We start from the raw sequence: 23865 nt of genomic DNA, 5'->3' as shown, positions 1-23865 counted from the left end.
ATCAGCGTCTAACTTAGTTCTCTCGACCAATCAGCGCTTTGCCGGACGACAACACGGCACTTTCCTCTCGACCACTAGTGTTTAGTGTTGATGTGACGCAACAACTATCAGCTGGTTTTGTTTTGCTTCATTTCTCTATGCTCCGCTTGAATTCAGAAACGTACAAAAAACTTGCGTTTTAATTCATTAATGCGAGACAAAAGGATAACTAAAGTGCCGGAGTATATTTGCCATCCACGACACAATTTTTCTCCAGTAGGTATTCGGTTTGCCACCATCTTTCCGAGAGGTCCAACCGATCCCAGGCCTCCGATCCAGGGCGGAGGGAGGGAAGGAGGTCGTTGGGAATCGGGATGGAGACCGGAGAGGGAGCCGACGGTCCTGGCGGCCCGGGGCTGTGCTGCGCCTCCTTCAACCAGGACTCCACGTAAGCGCTGCACATCTGCAGTCTTGCATCATCTTCTGAACGGATTTTATTAAGATGCTGTTGAACGCGTTAAACCTTTACACGAAGGAATGTCTCATCTTCTTAAAGATTTTTTACTCTTTTTCGTCTATAAAAATATAACTGTGTTATACAACATCCAGTACTGTGTTATAACAGTATTTAATACAAAGGATATAGGACAGATGAATGAAGAGCTCAGGTTAAGTACGTTATGTTGTGTGTCAGTACTGTTTTACGACGATTTATATTTTTTATTTTTTATTATTTAAGCAAAATCGCTTTAAAATGGAAGAAAAACAACACCAAAAGAGCTCAACTAAACATATTTTTTATAGATTTGTTATAGATTTTGAACTTGACCAAAGGAATGTGAGCTTTGACTGTTTACCTGGTAGACAAGAATTGCAGAACTGTGTGAACTTATTGATCAGTCCACATTCATTTGACAGGATGACCCTTTTCTGTGGTTGATCCCACTGCTTTTCTCACCAAGTCTGATAGTCAAGTAGTGCAAATCAAGCACAAAACATGGTATTGATAGTCAGGTGACTTGATATATTGAAGTCAGCTGTTTCTTGGACAACAACACACATAAGGACTCAGAATCTGAATTTTGTTATTTTGTGATCTTTGCAGCAAGTAATTAACAACATATGCTACAAAGTTGATTTTGAGATTCGGTGATAGTGTAGCCAGTAATGGGGTGGGGATATGCGTATGACCTTGAATATAAGTAGGAAGGAACATGCTAACTACATGACCTGACATGAAGAGTTATGTTGAAGAATGAGGACTGCGCAAAACAGATGTGGGCATTCCAACAACTTACTTGGCCTGTATATACAGTTAAACAAATGCTTTTATTTTGTTTACATTTTTGATTAAACTTTTATTATTGCCTTTTAAGGGTAGAAAATATGTCCTGTGTTTCTCCACGTCATTGGCTGTGGGCACCAAAACTGGATACAGACTCTTCTCCGTGACCTCAGTGGATAAACTGGACTGCATTCATGAAAGCAGTGAGACCTAATCCCATTCAATCAATCTAGTCTATAAATAGCTACATATACTGTACATGTGTGTGATGTGTAATATTATTGGCAAATACAGTTATCTGCCACAGTACTGTGCAATAGGAGGAAGCATCTGGTGCTGTAGTCATTGTAGGGTGTAGCACTCGTTTTATAATGAGTCACACAAGAAGTAAATAAAAATGTCATCTCATTTCCTTGGTATTCTCTGTCTTTTGCTCTCTCAGAAGAAGTTTATGGCCTATAGATTGTAGTGTCAGAAACTATGTTGTGAATGATGTGGCCCTAAAGTTGTCTTAACTGTATTGGACAGGTCAAAGAGCTCACTGATTAATTTAAACTTTAAAACACAAAGTGATTCAAAAACCTCTGAAAGGTGAGACATCTGTAGACTTATGTAGTTAAATGGCTATGAATCCCATGAGGGAAGTCCACTAGGAAAATCTTAGGGTGAGAATATGTTGTACTATATGGTATAATGCCCCCCTATTGTCTGCAACAAAATTTGAAGGCCCCCCACACACAGTTTCCACCAAATTATATAAACTAGACTGGACAGAGATTTTCTTTGTTTTAACTCATTTTAATCCTCGTTTTTAATAATGTTAAATCATCTTGAGGCCCTCTTGGAAGTTTGTTGAGAAACACTGTATGATGTTACAGTGGCGGCTCGTGACTGCTCATCCGAGGGGCGCAAATTCAAAATATGTGTTCGGAGTGTCATGTGTGTTGCTTGTGTTTTCAAAATATGTGTTTGTTGCGTCATGTGACCCATGTGCATCAGGTGTTTTATCAAAATAAGTGCTTGCTGCACACGCGTCAAAACCGTTTATGATAAAAGAGACGCTCACGTTCACAAAATACACGCAAGACACTCCCTTAACAGTAAACTGTGACTACGCATGAGATTAAGTATCTGGCAAACGCGAGTGTCTCTTTTATCATAAACCCTTTAGACACGTCTGCAGCAGGCACTTATTTTGACAAGACACGTGATGAACATAGGTTCACTCGACACGCAGAACACATATTTTGAAATTACAACCACACACATGACAGGCTACATGCATGTTGTGACGAACTTTGCATCGAGCGCCCTCGAAAAAAGAAGTCACTGGCCGCCATTGGTTTAGAACAACATGAGGGTGAGCCCAGTCACACAAATTATGTACCTAATAGTCATGTAATTTTTTTATTCTTTTTCAAGATACTGTCACGAATTTCCACATTTTTTCGTGATCGTATCACAAATTTCTGTATGTGTCATTGTCACGTATTGGTTACTCAACAATTTTGTCCTATTTTCTTACCAATGTCGCTTCGGTTTGGGGTTAGGTTTACATAAAATGACATCCTTACCCAAACCCAACTCTAACCCTAACGCCAGGCGACAATGGTTTAAAAAAATCTAAAAATATAAAAAAAATTATTAGAAAAAATGGTATAAACCAATACTTAAAGTGACATCCTAAAGCAAACACCAAATCTGGCCCTAAACCGAAGCGACAGTGGTTTGAATGTGGGAGGGAGCAGTTGAGTGGCCAATACGTGACAGTGGCACACGGACAGATGTTTGTTATATGATCACGAAAGACGTGGAAATTTGTGACAGTATCACAAAAAAAATATGTGACTATAGGTACATACTTTCGTGAGACTGGGTAGCAAATGATGACAGATTTTCATTTTTCAAGTGTTAAAAATGGTTTCTTTATCCAGTGATGAAGTAAAATAAAATAACAATCATTGACTCAATCTCATGTTGCTTAAAATCATCTTCCATGGAACAGAATTTCCAGCTTGCTTACTTTTCTATTCAACAAAAGTGGCAGTAATTTGAATTGTTAAGCTTCAAGACATTTCAATTTATGCATTTGGCTGATGCATTTATCAAAAACAACTTAAAGGACACCTATTATGCAAAATCCACTTTTACAAGGTGTTTGGAAAAATGTGTCAGTGTGTGAACACAACCACCCTACGATATAAAAAATCCACCCGTTCGTTGTTTTTAATCCCCATTAAACTAAAGCAGTCTCATCTGACATGCCGTTTTGATTCTATTATCAATGTGAGGTCACATTGATAAAGCCCAGCCCACTTACAATTCTGAATTACCATAGTTTCCACCCTTAGCGAGTCGTACTCTGTCCATTAGATACTATTGTGCAGACTGTATTAATCAGATCTAATTTAACTGAAAGCGCTCACTGTCTGTTTGTAAGGAAGTGAGGAGCTCTGGCCCATTTGCATTTAAAGTTACAGAGATTAAGTCAGCGCCTTTTTGCTCCCAGCCAAATAGGGTCATTTTGGAAATGCTATAACAAATGATCTGTGAGGTATTTTGAGCTGAAACTCAAGCACATTCTGGGCACACCTCAGACTTATATTACATCTTGTAAAAGGTGCCCTTTAAAAGTGCATTCATTTTGCACTGCTAACAACATGCTCTGCCAGTTGAGCTTCAGTACAAAGACACCAAAAGATAGTTTTAAGCTGTTTGATAATTAAATATCATAACAATTGACCCATTTAAATGCAAATATTGATTTATTGACAGAATTGTTGTTTTGAGTGAACTATTATTTCAAATGTTGCTTACCCCAATGACTACAATGCCCTTGTGCAGCTACTGCATGTATAAGCATGTGGCTTGTGTATTGTTGCTGCTAACTTATGTCTGTTTTGCTGCCCTTCAGCAGAAACTCCAGACGTGTATATCGTGGAAAGGCTTTTCTCCAGCAGCCTGGTGGTGGTGGTGAGTCAGTCCATGCCACGTCGCATGAATGTCTACCACTTCAAAAAGGGAACAGAGATTTGCAACTACAGCTATTCGAACAACATCCTTGCAGTGCGCCTTAACAGACAGGTAAATACAGCGCAGCTGTGTTGCAGCCAAACACATGGAAATGATCAGTTATAAAGCTTTTAGTTTATGTTTGCCATTTAATTGTTTCATTCTATGATGTGTTTGCAGTAAGATATGCTTTTTTTTTCAGAGACTGGTTGTTTGTCTGGAGGAATCCATCTATATCCATAACATAAAGGACATGAAACTTCTTAAGACCCTTCTCAACACACCATCCAACCCATCAGGTCAGAGAATAATTCGATTTATGTTGATATTAAATCTGTTTTATGCTTATGTGTAACCCACTGATGTGTTTTACTAGGTCTGTGTGCTCTCTCCATCAACCATTCCAACTCTTTCCTGGCATACCCAGGCAGTGACACCATCGGCGAAATTATTGTCTACGACGCCAACAATCTGGTAAAAATACCAGCAAAGCAATATTTTAGCAGCTTTTTTTGTCTACAGTTGCTGGACATGCAGTCTCTTAGCTGTGATCAAACTTATGATCTTCTGCCCTGCCCTAAACCTTTTTATTGGTTGTCTGTCTCTTTGTTTGTTGACTCAGAGCACTGTGACGATGATCCCAGCCCATGATAGTCCCCTGGCTGCCATTACCTTTAACGCCTCCGGCACTAAACTGGCCAGTGCCTCTGAAAGGGTAAATGTCTCATGTGTATACAGAAACATAGATGTATAGACAGACACATAGGACAGGGAGATACAAAAACTTGCCAAGATCTAGGTCATATTTTGCTAAAATAAAATAAAAAATAATATTTTTTTGTAAATTTTATTTATGCAGATTTTTTATACATATAATTATTTTAATAGTTACAAATTTTCTATGATAATTTTCCATTATACACTCCTAAAAATGTTCCTGTGTAGCTCAGTGGTAGAGCATAGCGTTCGTAGTGCAAAAGGTCATGGGTTCGAACCCAGAGAACACACATATGGTTAAACCTATACTGTATACAGTACCTTGTAATGCACTGTAAGTCGCTTTGGATAAAAGCATCTGCCAAATAAATAAATAAAATAATTTGCTTTCTTGTTATGGTAATGTGAAAAAACATGACATGATGATCAGTTGTAAAATTTTAAATTTTTTGCAAATTTTCATAGTAATTTTTAACTGTAAAAATGCTTTTTGCTCTGGCAGGGCACTGTGATTCGAGTTTTCTCTATACCAGAGGGTCAGCGTTTGTTCGAGTTTCGCCGGGGAATGAAAAGGTATAAAGCAGAAGAGCGACATCATGGATTTTTCTTTGATTATACAGGAGACAGAGCCAGCTGGAGACAGCTATGTAGCGTTTTGCCTGTTTTTGTTTACGGTTTTGACCTTTGTGTGTCTGTATCACCAAAGGTATGTCAACATCAGCTCCCTTTCCTTCAGCCCGGATGCTCAGTTTCTCTGTGCCTCAAGCAATACAGAGACGGTGCACATTTTCAAGCTAGAACAGCACAGCCCAAGGTAGATTGCAAACACACACACACACACACACTGATCGCCATAATGGTGGTTTGTTGAAATTGAAACTCAAGTGTGCTGTCAATTATCTTTTCTTTCTTTCTATCTCTGTACTTAATGGCAGTGCCGTGATTTGGATAGTTGCAGATTAAGGGGCGGTATTAATATAATAAGATCCCATTCTGACATCACAAGGGAAGCAAAATTTCAATGACCTATTTTTTCGCATGTTTGCAGAGAATGGTTTACCAAAACTAAGTTACTGGGTTTATCTTTCTCACATTTTCAAGGTTGTTGGAAGCACTGGGGACCCAATTATAGCACTTAAAGGGATAGTCGGCCAGAAATGATATTAAACACGTGATTTACTCACCCCCAGGCTGTCCGGGATGCATGTGTCCATCGTTTTTCAGACGGACACATTTTCGGTTATTTTAGAAAATGTTTTGGGTCCTTTAGTTGATCAAATGTAAAGTTAGAGGGTCTACGTCCTTCGGGTCCAGGAGATGTGCATCCATCCTTCACGGGGTAGATCCAGGTTGCTCCACGATGATAAACAAAGGCCATCACCATGTAATCAGAAATATCCACATTGAGACTTTGTACACAAAAATGGCTAGCTTCCGGTAGCGCCGCCATCTTGGACTCCTCTGTATTCAGGAGAGAGTATCAGCGTGGTGTACGCACTTTTCTTAGTGACCTATGACAAATTCGGAGGGCAGGGGCACAGAGCAGCACCACAGAACCCTCCATAAACTGCGTACTCTCTCATCTTGAATACAGACACGACTAGGATGGCGGGGTTGCTGGAGGCTGGTTGTTTTCGTTTATAAAGTTTTAAATTTGGATATTTCTACAATAACCACGCAAATTACCCTCAGAAGGCCTTTGTTTGTCATCGTGGAGCCGTTTGGATTTGTTTTGTGAGGGATGGATGTACATTTTTTTGGACTTGGAGAACTCCATAACTTTACATTTGATTGACTGAAAGATCTAAAACTTAGAAATGGCTGAGAATGTGTTCGTGTGAGGGGTGATGGACGTGTGCATCTCGGACAGCTTGGGGGTGAGTGTATCGTGGGTTTAATATCATTTTTGGCCAAACAATCCCTTTAAATATGGAAAAAGTCAGATTTTCATGATATGTCCCCTTTAAATGACTTTAGTAGTGAGGTTGATTTAGTAATATTAAATTCAATTTCTTACCTAACAAAACATTTTTAAGGAAGCAGTTAAACTATGAGTAAAAATATTTTTATGTGGCTGCCAGTCTTGTTTGTTTTTTTAATTGACTTTGTATGCTTTATTTTATTCTGTCAGATAATTGTTAGTCATGTTCCTTTCAGCAGAACATCATCACCCCTCCAAAAATCAATTTATAACACAAATAAATAAATAACCACAAAACGCTTCTAGTGGCTGTCTTACTCAATGCTAAGGGTTAGAATGTAAAATAAATAGTTTGTGAGGGCACAAATAAAATAAACTTTGCAGTGTGTGTGTGTTTTCATCTGTGTATTTGTGTGTCTCTCATAGTGGGGAGGAAGACAATCCCTCTTGGTCAACATATGTAGGTAAGATGTTCACAGCAGCCAGTAGCTACCTCCCTGCACAGGTGTCAGGCATGATGAGTCAAGACCGAGCCTTTGCTACCGTCCGTTTTCAAATGGCCGGTCAGAAGAATGTCTGTGCCCTGGCAACGTGAGTTTACAGCTGTCTAGTTTGATTATCATTGTAATGACTTGTAAACAACAACTCATTGAAGGGTTTGTGTGCATTTTGACCAATCAGAATCCAGAAGCTTCCACGATTGCTTGTGTCCTCCTCTGATGGGCAGCTATTCATCTATAACATTGATCCTCAAGATGGTGGCGAGTGCACTTTGGTGCAGAAGCACAGGTGAGTCTTTACTCTTGAACTGATGAAATAAATCCTTTAAAATGTTTGACTGTGTGGTATGTTATTAAAGGCTTTTGTTGTTAAAGCTGAAGTGTGTAATTTCTGCACCACCAAATTTAATTGCATAAATGACAATTGCTGTCAAACAGGTATGCTGTTTGTTTTAATTGAAATGAACCGCCTTAATGGATAGGCATTGTATTGTTGCGTCCCTTTATCTCCCAGGTTGTTCGGATCAGATAATGAGCAGGACGAGACAGAAAAATCTGAACTTTCAGAACCACCACAAGCAGGCCAGTCTTATGCCGCCACTGTGGCCATTCCCACCTCTGGACCCGTCACGGCCACTCTCACAGGTATCAGACAAGACAAAAGCCCACACAGTTATGTGCACTCAAATTCGATTTTATAACCCAGCTGTGCTCTTTACAGGGTACTCAGAGGACGGGGGAGCTAAAAAGGGTGAAGTGATTCCTGAACACGAGTTTGCTGCCGGGCCCGTGTGCCTGGACGACGAAAATGAATTTCCTCCCGTGAGCATTCGCTAACCTCCCCACGTCAGACTACACAGTGTTACGTTCCAGTGTATGGGATTGTTTTGTCCCTCTGTCCACAAGAACACAACTAAGTGTGATTTACTTTTCACCGACTAACTAACCATGTCTAATAGTTTCCAAAACCAAATCTTAAATAGTTAAGGCATTACTTCTTTAATATATGAAATTATTTAGTATATATTACAGCAGTATGTATACTGTAGTTGGACTGTAATAATACTACACTATTGTAAGTAAGTATTTAGGCTTAATTTAAAGTTAAATATAGACACAACATTAGCTTAGTCTAGTTTTTATTTCAGGTTCTTTATACATGGACTGTGACTGTAAGCACAAGGTGACTCATTAGTTTGTGTACAGACTGGACAAAAGTCATTTGTTTGTTTCTTCTCAGTTCGTCTGCCATTTTGACGCAGTTATGCTGAGTGCAGCACATAAGATGAACATAAGATAACTGTGTTTGATGTCAAACACATTTTTGTCTATGCACACATGACACAAGAAGTATTTTAAAGTACTGCCGTGGCCCAAAAGTTTTGAGAATGAATCAAATATTCATTTTCACAAAGTCTGCTGCTTCAGTGTTTTTATTTCAGATGTTATTATGGTTATATGGCTTCTTTTTCAAGACCTCTAACTAATGAAAATTACTATTTGTGTCATTCTCAAAACTTTTAGTCACGGCTGTACATTTATAATACATGCTATGAACAAAGTTTCGTACTCGATAGGTTTTAATACGTGGTGCAGTTCTCACTTAGGTCCACATGGTGGTGGACTTGAGAGCATGTTGGAATTGTATGTTGGAAATTAGATTTCCTGGAATTTTGGCTTTTGGATAACCTAATAAGCGCTCAGGACTCTGATGTCAAAAGGATTATATCATTTATAAGATATCAGTTTGGGTATCTCATTTCTGGTATTGCTTCTGAGTGTTACAATTGCGAACATTGTGGGGTTCTGAAATTTCATTGTCACTAACACAAATGGCATATTCCTTATTATTCTCCTGTTAGGATATGTATCTGTCTATAACACACCCATGGCTGAGGAAAAAAAATAAAGCTCTGTTCTGGTTTCCGGTAGATAAATTGGTGCCGTGACGGATCTGGGAGAGGCAAAGGGAGACGACCGTGAGAGGGTAGAGATCAGGTGGAGGCCACCGCTGTCACAGGAGGATCCTCAGTGCATGATCAAGGACAAATAAAAAAAAAAGTTTAACTTCAGGGTGCTAATTTATTAACGGAACGTTGAAATGCTAATATCTTAATTTCATTTGGTCAGGGATTTGGGTCATTGTCGCTCAAACCCCTGAAGGGTGTGTTATAAATAAGGTGCATGACTGAAATATAATCATATATTGTTATAGTTGCGTAAGACATATTAATTAAGTTGTAATACTGTAGCATTTTATTATTTTAATTTTTAACACCCATCATATTAAATCTTAAGAGATGAATTACTTTTTTATATATTGTTTTGCTGTATTGACACTTAATATGTTTACATGTCGCCATCCTGAATACTAACACACCGGGATGTTTTGTATGTATGTGCCTATGATATACCTTGTAAGAGTGCAAAGTTTTTTGCTGGATTGCTCAAGACCAAAACATAAAAAGAGAGATAAATATGTAGGAAATATATTAGGAATGAAAATATGCAAAGCATCTCCTGTCTCCTGTGATTTTTTTTCTCATCATGGTACACATCTTCCAAGCATTGTCAGAAAAAAATACAAAAGCTGTCACTGGGGCGGTATGCTTTCAAAAAGTACACCTTTTTGTAACTACACTGTAACGAATTTGCCTGTAGATTTTACAGTAAGTACCTGGCAAAAAAGTTGCCAGTAAAATCTTGTAAAGTTTTGTGAATTTGCTTTTAATAACTGTAAAAATGAATTACAGTATAATACTGGATTTCGTTTACAGGTTATTGTTGTACATAAATTACAGCAAAGTATTAGGTTTCTATATTAAAACACTACTTTATTGTAATTTAGTTTACAACATTATCTTGTTTTCTTTTCAAATTACAGATATTACCTGGCAACTAGAGTTGCCAGGTAATATCTGTAAATTCCTCACAATACAATATGCTATTGTAGAATCTTTTTTACAACAACATAATGTGTTTTGAAATAATTACATATTTTTGCTGCCAACTCGAGCTGCCAGCAAAAATCTGTAAATATTTTACAATACATTGTGTTGTTGTAAAAAATAAATAGTTAATCTTTGCTGATGCCTATTGTAAAGTGTTTTAAATAAGACCAGGCTTGGTTTAAATCCAAATATCATTGGATAAGATTCTCTTCAACTGTTAAATAAAACCATACTCCAAGATGCAAAATCATGAAATTTTATTATTAAAACAAAATACAGTGTTACAATACTGTACATTTTCAGAATGTCATTTTCTTAACATTCAGTGAAATTCAGAAAACATTTAGAACATTGTCCATTCATATTGTGAGGAAGTCGCTTGAGACTTACAATTGAAGCCATTCAAAATCTATCAGCCGCTTAAGTAGAGAGGAGACGTGAGGGTTAATGCAGTTCTTCTTTTTCTCCTGTACCTTCCCTCTTTTTTGGCTAATCACCTTTGCTGTCTTGGTCCCACTGGAGGGGTTCAGTCCAATGAAGCATCTGAAATCACAAAATCACATGAAAATAAACTTTATGAAAACGTGCCTTAACTGCTCTACATGAGAGTGCAAAATACATCAGGCTGTGCAAATCAAGCTGATTTGCCCTTTTCAGCTTAAGTGCAGAAAAACTGCAACAGAAAAATTCAGCGGGTAATTATTATTAATTTAATTTCAGTTGTGCTGTCCAGGCAAGCTAAACCAGGAAGTGGCTCTGCAATGCAATGGTGAAATATAGGGTCATAACAGTTGAAGGGATGATTTGGATTTCTAGTCACAAAATTGCATGAGTTATGGTTAGGTTAGTTGCATTAACATAACCTCAAGCAGCAGGTCCTCTGGTTGAAAATTTCCCAACTATCCCCTGCTTCAAAGGACAACAAAACATAAAACAAACCACAACAATATAACATTTTAGTATTCATAACATAATACACCATATTAAGTGTATTAAGCAACTTTATAGTGCTTTCAGACTTGAAAAACATTCTAGATACGTAGATACGAGGCTCCACTACGTAGTTATACTGTCAGTCTGTAATGGACAAAATTGTTCCAATGTAGGGAGTGGTCAGAGGGCACCCTAAAGCAGGAAAATACATTTATTCTGTTGAGGAACTCAAGACATGTCTTTGGTAAAATGTTCTTTGGTTGTCTAAGTTTGCTGCTGTTGGGCTGGCCCATCCAAAGATCTACAATTAAAGGACTCATAGTACAGGGCTATGTCCATGCAACTACATCACTACAGTTGATAACATGTAGGCCTACAGCTTTGTGAAAAAACTCCAAAAGAACTACTCCTATGACTCCGAATCCTATGGTTTTCATAACAAAGTCTCATTCATACCCCAATGAAACCATGAATAAATGAATGATCGTCAAAGATCATGCAAATCTCTCTTTTTTGTAGGTTTGTAAGATATGTTTATGTATCAGTATATATATGTGGGTGTGTGTATACAGTATATGCATACAGATCCTTTTTTGTGTGTTTGCCTTGAGCATCACTGCCATAGTGGGGAGGGTGAGGCCTGGGTGGGCATATGAGATTTCTTGTGAATGCCATAAAAAAGCAAGTTTGCAGTTTATTTACCTAAATGCTCAGTTACCCCAATGCAGAACTACTTTTCAAAATATATAATCTTTATTGTCAATGTTTGAATGTTACAATGAATTGGTTCTGCAATGATATAAAGCATTTGGGTAAATAACTGCTAACTTAACCCAATTTATCAACTAAAAAATCATGTTAAAGGGATTTCCTGTAAGCACACTTAAAGCAAAATAAAATCTCTGTTACTCATAATAGCACACTTTACAAAATAATGATAAACCGCATTGTACTTCAAGCACATAGTTACCTTTGAATGAACTCCAGTGTGCACCTGCTCCTGGTACACAAGATTGAAGTTGTAGTAGCTAGAAAACAAAGCTGCCATTGCAGCCACGAAGTTGGGATGTGGAGGCACAACCACCCGATGCTCAGCATCCAAACGCTGATTCACCTAAGCATAAACAAATGGTTTACATGCAAAAAATCTGTTGGTTTCCACATAAACATATCCACGTTAAACTAATTTGTGTCCTTCATAGCCCGTCTTTGCAGGGCCAGATTAACACTTTGTTATACCCTGGGCAACAATATTCAAGGGCCCCATAATCACGACCCCAGGATCACCATAATATGGTCATATACAGAATATATTACTGTAATACAGTAAATATACTCAATACTTCAAATTCTAACTGTCATCAAGTGTATTTTTGATTTACAAATATTTAAATGCTCATACAAATGCATTACCATTGTCTAAAAATTAAAATAGGCTTTTATTATTACAAGACCATCATATAGCCTAATATTAGACACCCAAACAAAGTGAAGAAAATGATCTTTAATTTGCAAGTCTGAACTGAACATCAACGCGGACATTAATGTCCTCACAGAAGTTTAAGATCATATAGGCTACATCTTGAACGTAGATATACAAATGAACACAGCGAAAGTAAGTTTAACACTGTGAAGCACAAGCAAACATGCTGGAAGGCAGCTAAAAACCATCAGGACATAAACACCGGCTTATTTTTTTTATTGGAGCCTTACCTCCAGATAAAGAAATAAACTGGATTGATGATTTAAATGTTGTTTACTTACATGTGTGTTGTGAATTCTCCGGATTTTATGTTGTGCACTACTCCACTCGTTCACTTCTCCACATGTTTGTTTACAGTGTCGCGTAAGCAGCTACACTGCAGGTTCGACTTCATTTGGCGCTAAGCAGACCTCTTGGTGATGTCAAAGTCCCGCGCGAGCGATTCAAATCAGATTTCTCCATGTGATAACGGCAATAGCTCTCGCGGTACTTTGCTGTCACTCGTCTGTGGGTTCTTGTGGGGCCACACAAGTCTGCTCCCCAGTCACTTTCGCGCCGCTATAGTAATTTGATTTCATACGCCGATCGGATCGCTCAGATGCCTGCGTATCACGTAGACTACACTACTGTTTATACTTTACATTTTCTGCGTTTCTGATGTCATTTTCCTTTTTTTAATTTCCGCTTCGCGCTCCATGTCTCGTTTTTTTCTGTTGTAGCAGTAGTAAGATCCTTTGACCCACCTCATGCGGACTGACCAATGAGGAGAGGGTCTTAACTTGAGGCCCTCTCTTCATTGGTCAGTCCGCATGAGACTGTCTCTCAACCGCTCTCAACTCACGTTCAAAGTCATAGCGCAGCGCCGCGTCTCTCTTTGCAGCGCAAAAGCCCGTGTTGACAGTTTGTTTAATATAAAGCGGCCAGTTGGAGATTACCAGATACAGTATTTTGCTCGTGGCCTTGCTGCCCTGGGCCCTTTGGAGATCTTGGGCCCCTGGGCAATTGCCCAGTTGCCCATATGGTTAATCCGGCCCTGCGTCTTTGCAATGCTTACAACTCATTACAAAAAATAGACTACCTAAGACAATTAGAGTCAGGAAACTGTAGTCTTTTTTCAACGTCTGTTGCTGTTGCCAACACCTAAAAGACAAAGAAAAATAGATTCAAATGTACAATAATTTTTCATAGCAATATCATTTTTGAAAGCTTGACTATTATTCTTTGTTGATCATACATTGTTGTAATATGCTTATGACTTGCAAATGTATGAAAATAATAAACCAGGCTTGATGACATACAGCCTGCATATGCAACCTCCGGAGACTGAAGCCTTCGGTTGAGAAACGGCCGTTCTCTCTCATTAAAAGTTGCGAAAAAGTATCAATCTGCGCTACCAGTACACCATCAGAACGCGTTTTCAGCGCAGGTGGAAACATTATAACCCCAAAAAGTTTTCTCACTTGTTGTTTTATGAGTGGAAGTGCTCAGGGTTTAAATTGGGCCGGGGCTGTCCGGGGCTAAGCTCCGGCACATAGGCTGAAGGTCTCGCTCTGCTCTAGCCAGTTTACCCGCTGCGCTGGTGCGTGTGTACTCGCTGGGCTGGTGCGTGTGCACTGACGCGAAGGGAATAATGTGTTTCCATTCATTATGGGCATACTCACCAACGCAAGTTCAACGATTTGCGCGAGTAGATTACATACAAAGTCAATGCAAAGACGCAATCAGACGCGTCCTCGCACGAGGCGATGCAAATGACGCGAATTGGGCGGCGCAATTGCCGCGGAAACCAGCGCTTTTCCTTTTAAACGCGTCTTCGCGCAAGTTATGCAACTCGAGCGAAAAAACTCAGGAACTTCAAAAACGCGCTTTCACACAGGATCATTTGACATTGTAGAGACAAGAGAGAGAGAGAGAGAGAGAGCATGAGAGAGAGAGAGAGAGAGAGAGAGAGAGAGAGAGAGAGAGAGAGAGAGAGAGAGAGAGAGAGAGAGAGCGAGATTGAAAGAGAGAGAGAGAGAGGTAATAATGGTGCCAACGTCGAGGAAACTTAATAGAAGACTAGAAACGTGTTAAGGACTAAAGTATGTATGTCACTCATCTAATTACAGTATGTTATCTGGATAACACTGCATATAACTCATTGTATAGTTTAATACATTTATGTATTTTGATTACACAAATCAAACCTTACGATTGTTTTAGCTGCTGACCAGCATAGGGAATCTCTATTGCTAATTTATTAGACATGTTGATGATACAGTACTGTGTGTTGTACCTTTTCTTGTTAATTTAATCTTTTTGTGTAGCCTATCTTATGCATATAGAATTATTCAAGGAGGTTGATTCCTTTTACTTCATTTAAAGTTTGATCAATTGTGCATAATGACATGTGCAACAAATGGATATAGGGTGTCAACAGTGGCGGTTCTACACGGAGGCCAAGGGTGGCCTGTGCCTCTGTAGACAAGTCCCTGGCCACCCCTGTGGCCACCCCGTGCTGACCAAATAATAAAGTATACATTTATTTTGATTTTACACGCGAGCGCCAAAAGCGGAACTAATCCAACGCATAACGTTCTAAACGGGCAAATTAGAGCGGCGCACCCAATCACTGTAGCCGGCTGCAGGTGCTGCTCAGCGAGTGTCTCAATTCGTTCCCAATTTCCCGATGTTGAGAATGTGTATGCAGGTTTGGGCACTGGTAAGGACTCTAGCTCACTTGACATTGGGACACTGTTCACCTGTTCTCCTGTGACGTGGCTGCTTAAGCGCGGTGATCATTCACAGCTGTTACGCATCAACAACCGGCAAAACCAACATCTCGCTAACTTTTTAAAGTTTACACATTGTAAAAAGCGCTGTAATTATGCTCTTACATATACGTGCATAAAATTGGAGGAATATAATTAAATGTGTCATATAAAAATGTTTACAATAAATATTATTTTAAATACTGATTAGATTGTGGTCCCTAACTGTCTAGCAATGTGTGTTTATATGTAAACTAAAACAAACGTTTGTCTTTATAAAAGTTTGCATTTCATAAAGTTTATTGAGTAGGCTTGCATGATTTTCGGTTGGGGGGCTTAAGAAAAGAGCCCAGCTCCCCTTTTGCACCTGCACTCACTCTTGTATTAAATAAAGATTTATATGATTGTAAAGTAAGATAAAGTTTACAGGGCAGTTTCCCGGAAAGGGATTAGACTAGTCCTAGACTAAAATAAATGTAAGAGCTGTCCAAACAGAAAACCACTTGCAATGCCATATCTTAAAATACACCAGTGCCCTTTGTTTTGCTTCAAAATGCACACAAGTAATGTATTTAGTAAGGCATGTTTGTTAAAACTAGTTATATTTCCTAATTAAACTAAGGCCTAGTCCTGTCTTAAACTAATTCTTGTAACCGCCCCTATAATCTTTAAATATAATTTCTTGCCGTTTTTTTATGTGCCCCTCTGGTAAAACACTGGCCCCTCCTTGGCCCCCCTAGTGAAATTTGTCTAGAACCGTCACTGGGTGTCAAACTCATAGATTTGCATAATTTAAAATTCAGACACTCTTTATAAAATATTTGTGGTCAATCTCTGGCACAGATTTAAAGTTGAAACTTATCAAATCCTATCAGAGGTCCAGAATGTCATTAAAACACACCAGTGGCTTTTCTGTCATCACTATTAAACATGTTACCCCTTAAAGTACCCTCCCCGCAGTGCCCCCCCACATAACAAATCCCAATTTAACCCCTGGAAGTGCTACAATAAACACGCAGATATGCCCTGATCCCCTGGGTCCTCCGGGGCTCGGCTTGAGCAGCCACCGAAATGGCCAACACATACGCACAGTTGCTTTACATTTACTTTACATGTCGCGTCTGAAACCACGCGGATAACGTTACTGCGCCGCTTTTCTCCTCTTCAAATCGCGTGGGCGCTTCGAGCTTCTTTCGTTGCTAAGCATTGCTTGACGCTGCCAACGGCGGAGAAAGAATTTGCGCCTATGAACACGTTTGTTAAAAACTCTCGATCTAATCCTATCAATATTTTAATATTTCAAAATATATGTATGCATGTATAAGACCTATGCATCAATGTGGACGTGCACATACGCGCATGCACGCACCCTGCTTGCATGCCTGAGTGACGTTAATGCACATACTTTGAAGTCCAATTTAAATATGAAAAGGCTTAACATGAAAGTTATACAATTTACTTTATTTTAACCACTAAACTGCTTCACCTGGGATTGCTTGTTCAAAATTTCTTTATTAACTTTATTGTGGGGCTTGACTGATACACAGTAAACTTTATTTCAACCAACATTAACAATTATAATAGCTATTTATAATAGTATACTTACATTTTGTGCATGAGTGGCGTGGCAATGTCCCTGCTCCTCTGCAATCCGACATAAAATGGCGTCAAGCTGCCTCGTGCAACGCATTCAACAGTGAATAACTGTAATACTGCATCATTTACAGGCAAGCGCAAATATACCTGTAATTTATTGTGGGGGAAAAGCTGTCAACTTCTGTAATAGTTTTTTGACCCACAATGCATTGCAATGTACAGCTAAACTTTGTAAAATGACAGAACAAGAAGTAACTGTAAAATTTTGCTGTAGAAATTACAGAAATTTGTTACAGTGTAAAGAGTGCATATAAGACCCACAAAGGTACGTATTGGTACGTAATCGGTACACTGTAAAAAAATCCTTAATTGTTTGCATTTTTTATTTTAATCAGCTTGAAATTACAATTAATTTCAACTTTCTTGACTAGTGAGGAGTTGCTGTAAATTATAAAAAATAAAGTTGAAATAACGTTAGAGAATTTTTATCATTTATAACAAGTCAAAGAAGTTGAAATTAATTGTAAATTCAAGTTGATTAAACTTAAATGTTTAGGTGCAACAAGGAATTTTTTAAAATGTGCAAAATAGGACCTATTAAAAGACATCTGGTTAAAAAGTTTCTAGATGTCATTGGTGGCTTTATACTTCAACTGTCTTTTAAAAACTTTTTTGTTTGAACTGAAAAGTGCCAGTACTCAGCCTGGCTAACAAATATCTAATGATAGTGGAAAAGGAACAAGTACACAATGACCATTTCTGTGGTTAAGGTCATTTTTTTTTATCATCAACTTTGCCTTAGTTTAGATCACTGATCCGATGATCTTAGTCTATATGAAAACAGATAGTTGCTTGAGAGAATGAGGTTTGTAACATATGGGCAGTGTCCTGGACAGGGTTTAGATTAAACCAGGACTAGACCTTAGTTGTATACATCTTAAGAACAATACTTTCTTGAGACAAAACAATGGCATTGATATATGTTAAGATTTGTCAGTACAAGGTGTTTTTTAATTAAATTAATAAATGTTTAACAAAGTTGGTGAACATTGTTTCAACAAGTTGAATCTAATTGTGGGATTAGATTTAGGGTCAGTATTGTGTTTTTGGTGTTATTTTATTTTAAATAAAACCTATTATTTCCCTGATTTTCATGGTCAGGTTGGTTTGGGTTATGGGTGCACTGTAAATAATTTCTGTAGAAATTACAGCATTACTGGGTATACTGGCAACTAGCTGCCAGTAACTACTGTAGATTTTACATTAATGTTATTTACTGGCAACAGTTTGTTCAAAGTTAAATGAACATGAAACATTTTCAGTCTTTATCTTTTACAGTAAGTTACTGGCAACCTGGGGCCGTATTCACAAAGAATTTTAAGGCTAAAAGTAGCTCCTAACTGGCAAATTTAGGAGCAACTCCTAAAAATAATGGGCGTGTCACTCCTAACTTTAGGACTCCTAATTTTTTTCACTAAAAGTAATTCACGAAGCATTTTAGCCCTAAAAGTAGCACCTAAGTCTGGGACAGCTTAAAAGACGTCGAGAGGACTCCTAACTCACTAAGACCTATTCACAAAGAATCCTAAAGGCTTAGGTGCTGTCTGATCCTCCTTAACACTGACAGTTTCACCAACTCAAAAGCTTTGCCTAGACTTAAAAGCACACTTTAATGTAAGCATATTGTTTATGACATTTGTTTTTTACAATTCATTACATTCATGACAAGCAGGAAGTTTTTAATTACATGAAACAATAATGATATTATATATTTAATATTGTACATGTACACCAACGCCATGCTTGCCCGTTTAAAGGCTGCAACCTCAACCCTTGACTGCGATTGTAATGCATACCACCGCCTCTCGCAGTCGTCCGAGTCCGCGACATAAGCGGGAATGCTGCATTGATCTGCAAACAAATCCTCTCCCCATGCGCGGGTTGATCCGAAATGAGCGTGTGCCTGCGGTTACGAGTCATCCAAAAATATTTTTTATGATATTCGGGTCGCGGTCGGTCGGGTCGTTTGAAATAAAAATGCCAGTAAACTATTTTAAACAATTACTACTTTAAAAAAAATGCGGGCCACGGAGCGGGTCGGGTATATGTCATATATATGTATGATCCAGCGTCTAGTTGGGCTTTTGGCGAGTTCATAATCCACCGTCATTTATTTATTACATTAGGCTTCTTCAATATGGGCAACATTTCCTTGCTTTAAGTAGTTTTTTTAGGCTAATATGTAATAATAGGATGTAAATTAATCAAGCAAGTGTTAATGCAATGTCATTTTTTATTATTAGGCAATTGGCGGTTTTCATTTGGGTATAAGATACCTTGATTTAATTTAATTTCATTCACGACTTTTCTTTTATATATGAATTTCGATGGCATTACTATTATTATTTTGTGTAGGACAAAGACATATCTTGATGTTGTAATTCCATGATTTGGTGCGTCTGTGTTATGTTCCGCATGACAGCCTGTCATCTAACAACCAATCACCGTGGTCATTGCGAGGCAGCTCGTGCATGAGAATTGACGTCATCCGTAGCAACGGAGACTCACTCTTAGTTTAGGAGTTATCATTTTTCCTTACTAAAAGTAGGTCTGAAAGGCGTTGTGAATAACTTTTAAGAGAAAACTCCTAGCTAAAATCTTTTAGTGCAATTTAAGAGTACTCTTAGTGGTAAGATAAAATTCTTTGTGAATACGGCCCCAGATGCATAATTACAGCAATTTTTTTACAGTGTGGGGTTTAGGTTAGGACTGTCTTGAGGGATGTTTATCCAGGAACATGTCTTCTTGGCAAAATCAAATAAATATTCAAAGGTAGTGATATTTTGGTTTTAAGAAAGTATGTCAAAATAGAGTGTAAATATAGAGTGCTGCAGGGATGACATATTTTTGTAGGCAAAACCAGGAAACGAGTTAGCAAGCACTTACGGTTCCTGCCGGTTAAAAGTCAGTTAAAAAACATAACATCTTAGGTTATTCTCACCAGTGATTTTAAAGCTAACATGTCTTTAAAAGGGCGGTTGCTAACTGCTTGTAGCCTAAGGTTAGCCTTTAATTTCTATTAAACGCATTAAGACATTCAAAATTCATAACAGTTGTGTTAATCTATGAAGATTATCTTGTTGGACAAAGCGTGTAAGTGTCATAAATTACTGTTAAAGGGGACCTTTCACAAGACTTTTTTAAGATGTAAAATAAGTCTTTGGTGTCCCCAGAGTGCGTATGTGAAGTTTTAGCTCAAAATACCCTGCAGATAATTTATTATAGCATGTTAAAATTGCCACTTTATAGATGTGAGCAAAAATTTGACGTTTTGGGGTGTGTCCTTTAAAATGCAAATGAGCTGATGAAATGAAAACATTTATCCCAATGATGGTGGTTTGTTGAAACTGAAACTCAATTGTGCTGTCAATTATTCTCTCTTTCTTTCTGCGCTAAATGGCAGAGGGGCGGTATTATTATAATAAAAATTCTGACATCACAAGGGGAGCCACATTTCAATTACCTATTTTTTCACATGCTTGCAGAGAATGGTTTACTAAGTTACTGGGTGATCTTTTTCACATTTTCGAGGTTGATGGAAACACTGGGGACCCAATTATAGCACTTAAACATGAAAAAAGTCAGATTTTCATGATAAGTCCCCTTTAAAAATCGATCTAAAATTCTATATGGGAAAGTTTATTGGCTTTTTGGTAAGGAAACCAGTATACAACTTTCAGTTTGGCCAACAAACTTCATCCCTGTTACACTCTTTGAAAGCAAAGGTTTTTTTCGTGAGTAAACAATCACTTTATCAATGTCAGAAGTTGCTATCTATGCTACACTGATCAGCTTGTATTGAAAGTCGATGGAACATTGTAAGCTTAAATTTGTAAAAAAAAAACTAGACATAATTACTTTGTTTATACTACAGTATGATCTCACTTATGATTTCAAATCAAAACTTAAAAAACTCCAGTTTAATGGTGGTTTCATATGTTGGTTGCTTTGTACTCAATTTGAATAATTTGGGATTTAAATAATCTTTTACCTAAAAAACAATAACATGAAAAACTGGAAAGTGCGCAATAAGCTGAAAGGTGTGATCAAATAAGTCTTTTCATCACATTTGGAGCAAAAACAAATGCAACAAATAATAATAGTTTCAACATGACATTAAAGTGCAGTGTAAAGTTGGACGGTTACATAAACAGACACCCTCTCAGAGCAATGTGCAGTAATTCTGCACTCTGATCAAAGTCTACACATGCCACTTTCTGCTTAGTAAGATATATATGGGGATAGTTAAAGCATATCAGCAATGTGTAAAACATGCAGTTCATGGGCTAATTTTGTGTAGCTTATGCAGTAAGTCTTCAAATACAAAATTAAAAAGAAAATCACACGGGTACATGGAGGTCAAAAAGTTGTTACTGGGGCAGTACTTAAAAAAAAGAGGTACAGTATTGGTATATCTAAGGTACATTATGATACCTCAAAGGTAGCCAACATATATGTACCGAAATGGTACATACTAGAACCTTTTTAAAAGGTATTATCTCAGTGACAAATGGGTACAACTTTCATCTGTTTTTTTCTAAGTGTGTAAGATATTTGTAGGATTATTTGAATACAAAGAAAATGTGGGTTAATGTTTTTTTCTAAGTGTGTAAGATATTTGTAGGGTTATTTGAATACAAAGAAAATGTGGGTTAATGTTATCTGAAAAGTACTGATTGTATGTGGTAACTCATGACATAGTTATTGACATCAGGTAAATATTTTATCAAGGTGTGATTAATATCTGCTGTGTGTAACTTCCTCAAAAATGGTTCATATCTATTTACAAGTATTTACAAGTACTTCTTGAGTGAAGCCAGCTAAAAATAAATATGTGCTGTAGGCAAAACAAAGGGCACTGGTGTATTTTAAGATATGGCATTGCAAGTGGTTTTCTGTTTGGACAGCTCTTACATTTATTTTAGTCTAGGACTAGTCTAATCCCTTTCCGGGAAACTGCCCTGTAAACTTTATCTTACTTTACAATCATATAAATCTTTATTTAATACAAGAGTGAGTGCAGGTGCAAAAGGGGAGCTGGGCTCTTTTCTTAAGCCCCCCAACCGAAAATCATGCAAGCCTACTCAATAAACTTTATGAAATGCAAACTTTTATAAAGACAAACGTTTGTTTTAGTTTACATATAAACACACATTGCTAGACAGTTAGGGACCACAATCTAATCAGTATTTAAAATAATATTTATTGTAAACATTTTTATATGACACATTTAATTATATTCCTCCAATTTTATGCACGTATATGTAAGAGCATAATTACAGCGCTTTTTACAATGTGTAAACTTTAAAAAGTTAGCGAGATGTTGGTTTTGCCGGTTGTTGATGCGTAACAGCTGTGAATGATCACCGCGCTTAAGCAGCCACGTCACAGGAGAACAGGTGAACAGTGTCCCAATGTCAAGTGAGCTAGAGTCCTTACCAGTGCCCAAACCTGCATACACATTCTCAACATCGGGAAATTGGGAACGAATTGAGACACTCGCTGAGCAGCACCTGCAGCCGGCTACAGTGATTGGGTGCGCCGCTCTAATTTGCCCGTTTAGAACGTTATGCGTTGGATTAGTTCCGCTTTTGGCGCTCGCGTGTAAAATCAAAATAAATGTATACTTTATTATTTGGTCAGCACGGGGTGGCCACAGGGGTGGCCAGGGACTTGTCTACAGAGGCACAGGCCACCCTTGGCCTCCGTGTAGAACCGCCACTGTTGACACCCTATATCCATTTGTTGCACATGTCATTATGCACAATTGATCAAACTTTAAATGAAGTAAAAGGAATCAACCTCCTTGAATAATTCTATATGCATAAGATAGGCTACACAAAAAGATTAAATTAACAAGAAAAGGTACAACACACAGTACTGTATCATCAACATGTCTAATAAATTAGCAATAGAGATTCCCTATGCTGGTCAGCAGCTAAAACAATCGTAAGGTTTGATTTGTGTAATCAAAATACATAAATGTATTAAACTATACAATGAGTTATATGCAGTGTTATCCAGATAACATACTGTAATTAGATGAGTGACATACATACTTTAGTCCTTAACACGTTTCTAGTCTTCTATTAAGTTTCCTCGACGTTGGCACCATTATTACCTCTCTCTCTCTCTCTTTCAATCTCTCTCTCGCTCTCTCTCTCTCTCTCTCTCTCTCTCTCTCTCTCTCTCTCTCTCTCTCTCTCTCTCTCTCTCTCTCTCTCTCTCATGCTCTCTCTCTCTCTCTCTCTTGTCTCTACAATGTCAAATGATCCTGTGTGAAAGCGCGTTCTTGAAGTTCCTGAGTTTTTTCGCTCGAGTTGCATAACTTGCGCGAAGACGCGTTTAAAAGGAAAAGCGCTTGTTTCCGCGGCAATTGCGCCGCCCAATTCGCGTCATTTGCATCGCCTCGTGCGAGGACGCGTCTGATTGCGTCTTTGCATTGACTTTGTATGTAATCTACTCGCGCAAATCGTTGAACTTGCGTTGGTGAGTATGCCCATAATGAATGGAAACACATTATTCCCTTCGCGTCAGTGCACACGCACCAGCCCAGCGAGTACACACGCACCAGCGCAGCGGGTAAACTGGCTAGAGCAGAGCGAGACCTTCAGCCTATGTGCCGGAGCTTAGCCCCGGACAGCCCCGGCCCAATTTAAACCCTGGCTGTAGGGCTTT

General features: G+C 38.2%; 1 protein-coding gene and 1 long non-coding RNA gene across 5 annotated transcripts; one reads left to right on the top strand and one right to left on the bottom strand.

Annotated features, from left to right (window-relative positions):
* Window positions 1–68: 68 nt before the first annotated feature.
* Window positions 69–9930, top strand: wipi1 (WD repeat domain, phosphoinositide interacting 1). 4 transcript variants are annotated; one of them, XM_073857153.1, is made up of 13 exons: window positions 69–429; window positions 1387–1467; window positions 4182–4348; window positions 4479–4575; window positions 4653–4750; window positions 4899–4991; window positions 5496–5566; window positions 5700–5807; window positions 7341–7505; window positions 7596–7703; window positions 7929–8059; window positions 8136–8236; window positions 9347–9930. In XM_073857153.1, the coding sequence occupies exons 1-13, from the start codon at window positions 354–356 to the stop codon at window positions 9395–9397; spliced, it is 1347 nt and encodes a 448-aa protein (XP_073713254.1). In that variant the 5' UTR covers window positions 69–353; the 3' UTR covers window positions 9398–9930. The 4 variants fall into 4 exon arrangements, 3 of the variants coding, with proteins under 3 accessions (XP_073713254.1, XP_073713253.1, XP_073713255.1); XR_012359186.1 differs by having other exon boundaries at window positions 70–429; window positions 4179–4348; window positions 8136–8331; XM_073857152.1 differs by having other exon boundaries at window positions 70–429; window positions 4179–4348.
* Window positions 9931–10636: 706 nt separating this feature from the next.
* LOC141350887 (uncharacterized) lies at window positions 10637–17422 on the bottom strand. The gene is made up of 4 exons (XR_012358981.1): window positions 17138–17422; window positions 13860–13921; window positions 12269–12412; window positions 10637–10908 (listed from the first exon to the last, which is right to left on the bottom strand). It is a non-coding gene; the product is annotated as an uncharacterized lncRNA (long non-coding RNA).
* Window positions 17423–23865: the final 6443 nt, after the last annotated feature.

The sequence above is a fragment of the Misgurnus anguillicaudatus genome, chromosome 19 (assembly GCF_027580225.2).
Source record: "Misgurnus anguillicaudatus chromosome 19, ASM2758022v2, whole genome shotgun sequence".
Classification (NCBI taxonomy): Eukaryota; Metazoa; Chordata; class Actinopteri; order Cypriniformes; family Cobitidae; genus Misgurnus; species Misgurnus anguillicaudatus.
This window is presented reverse-complemented; position numbering and strand designations above follow the sequence as displayed.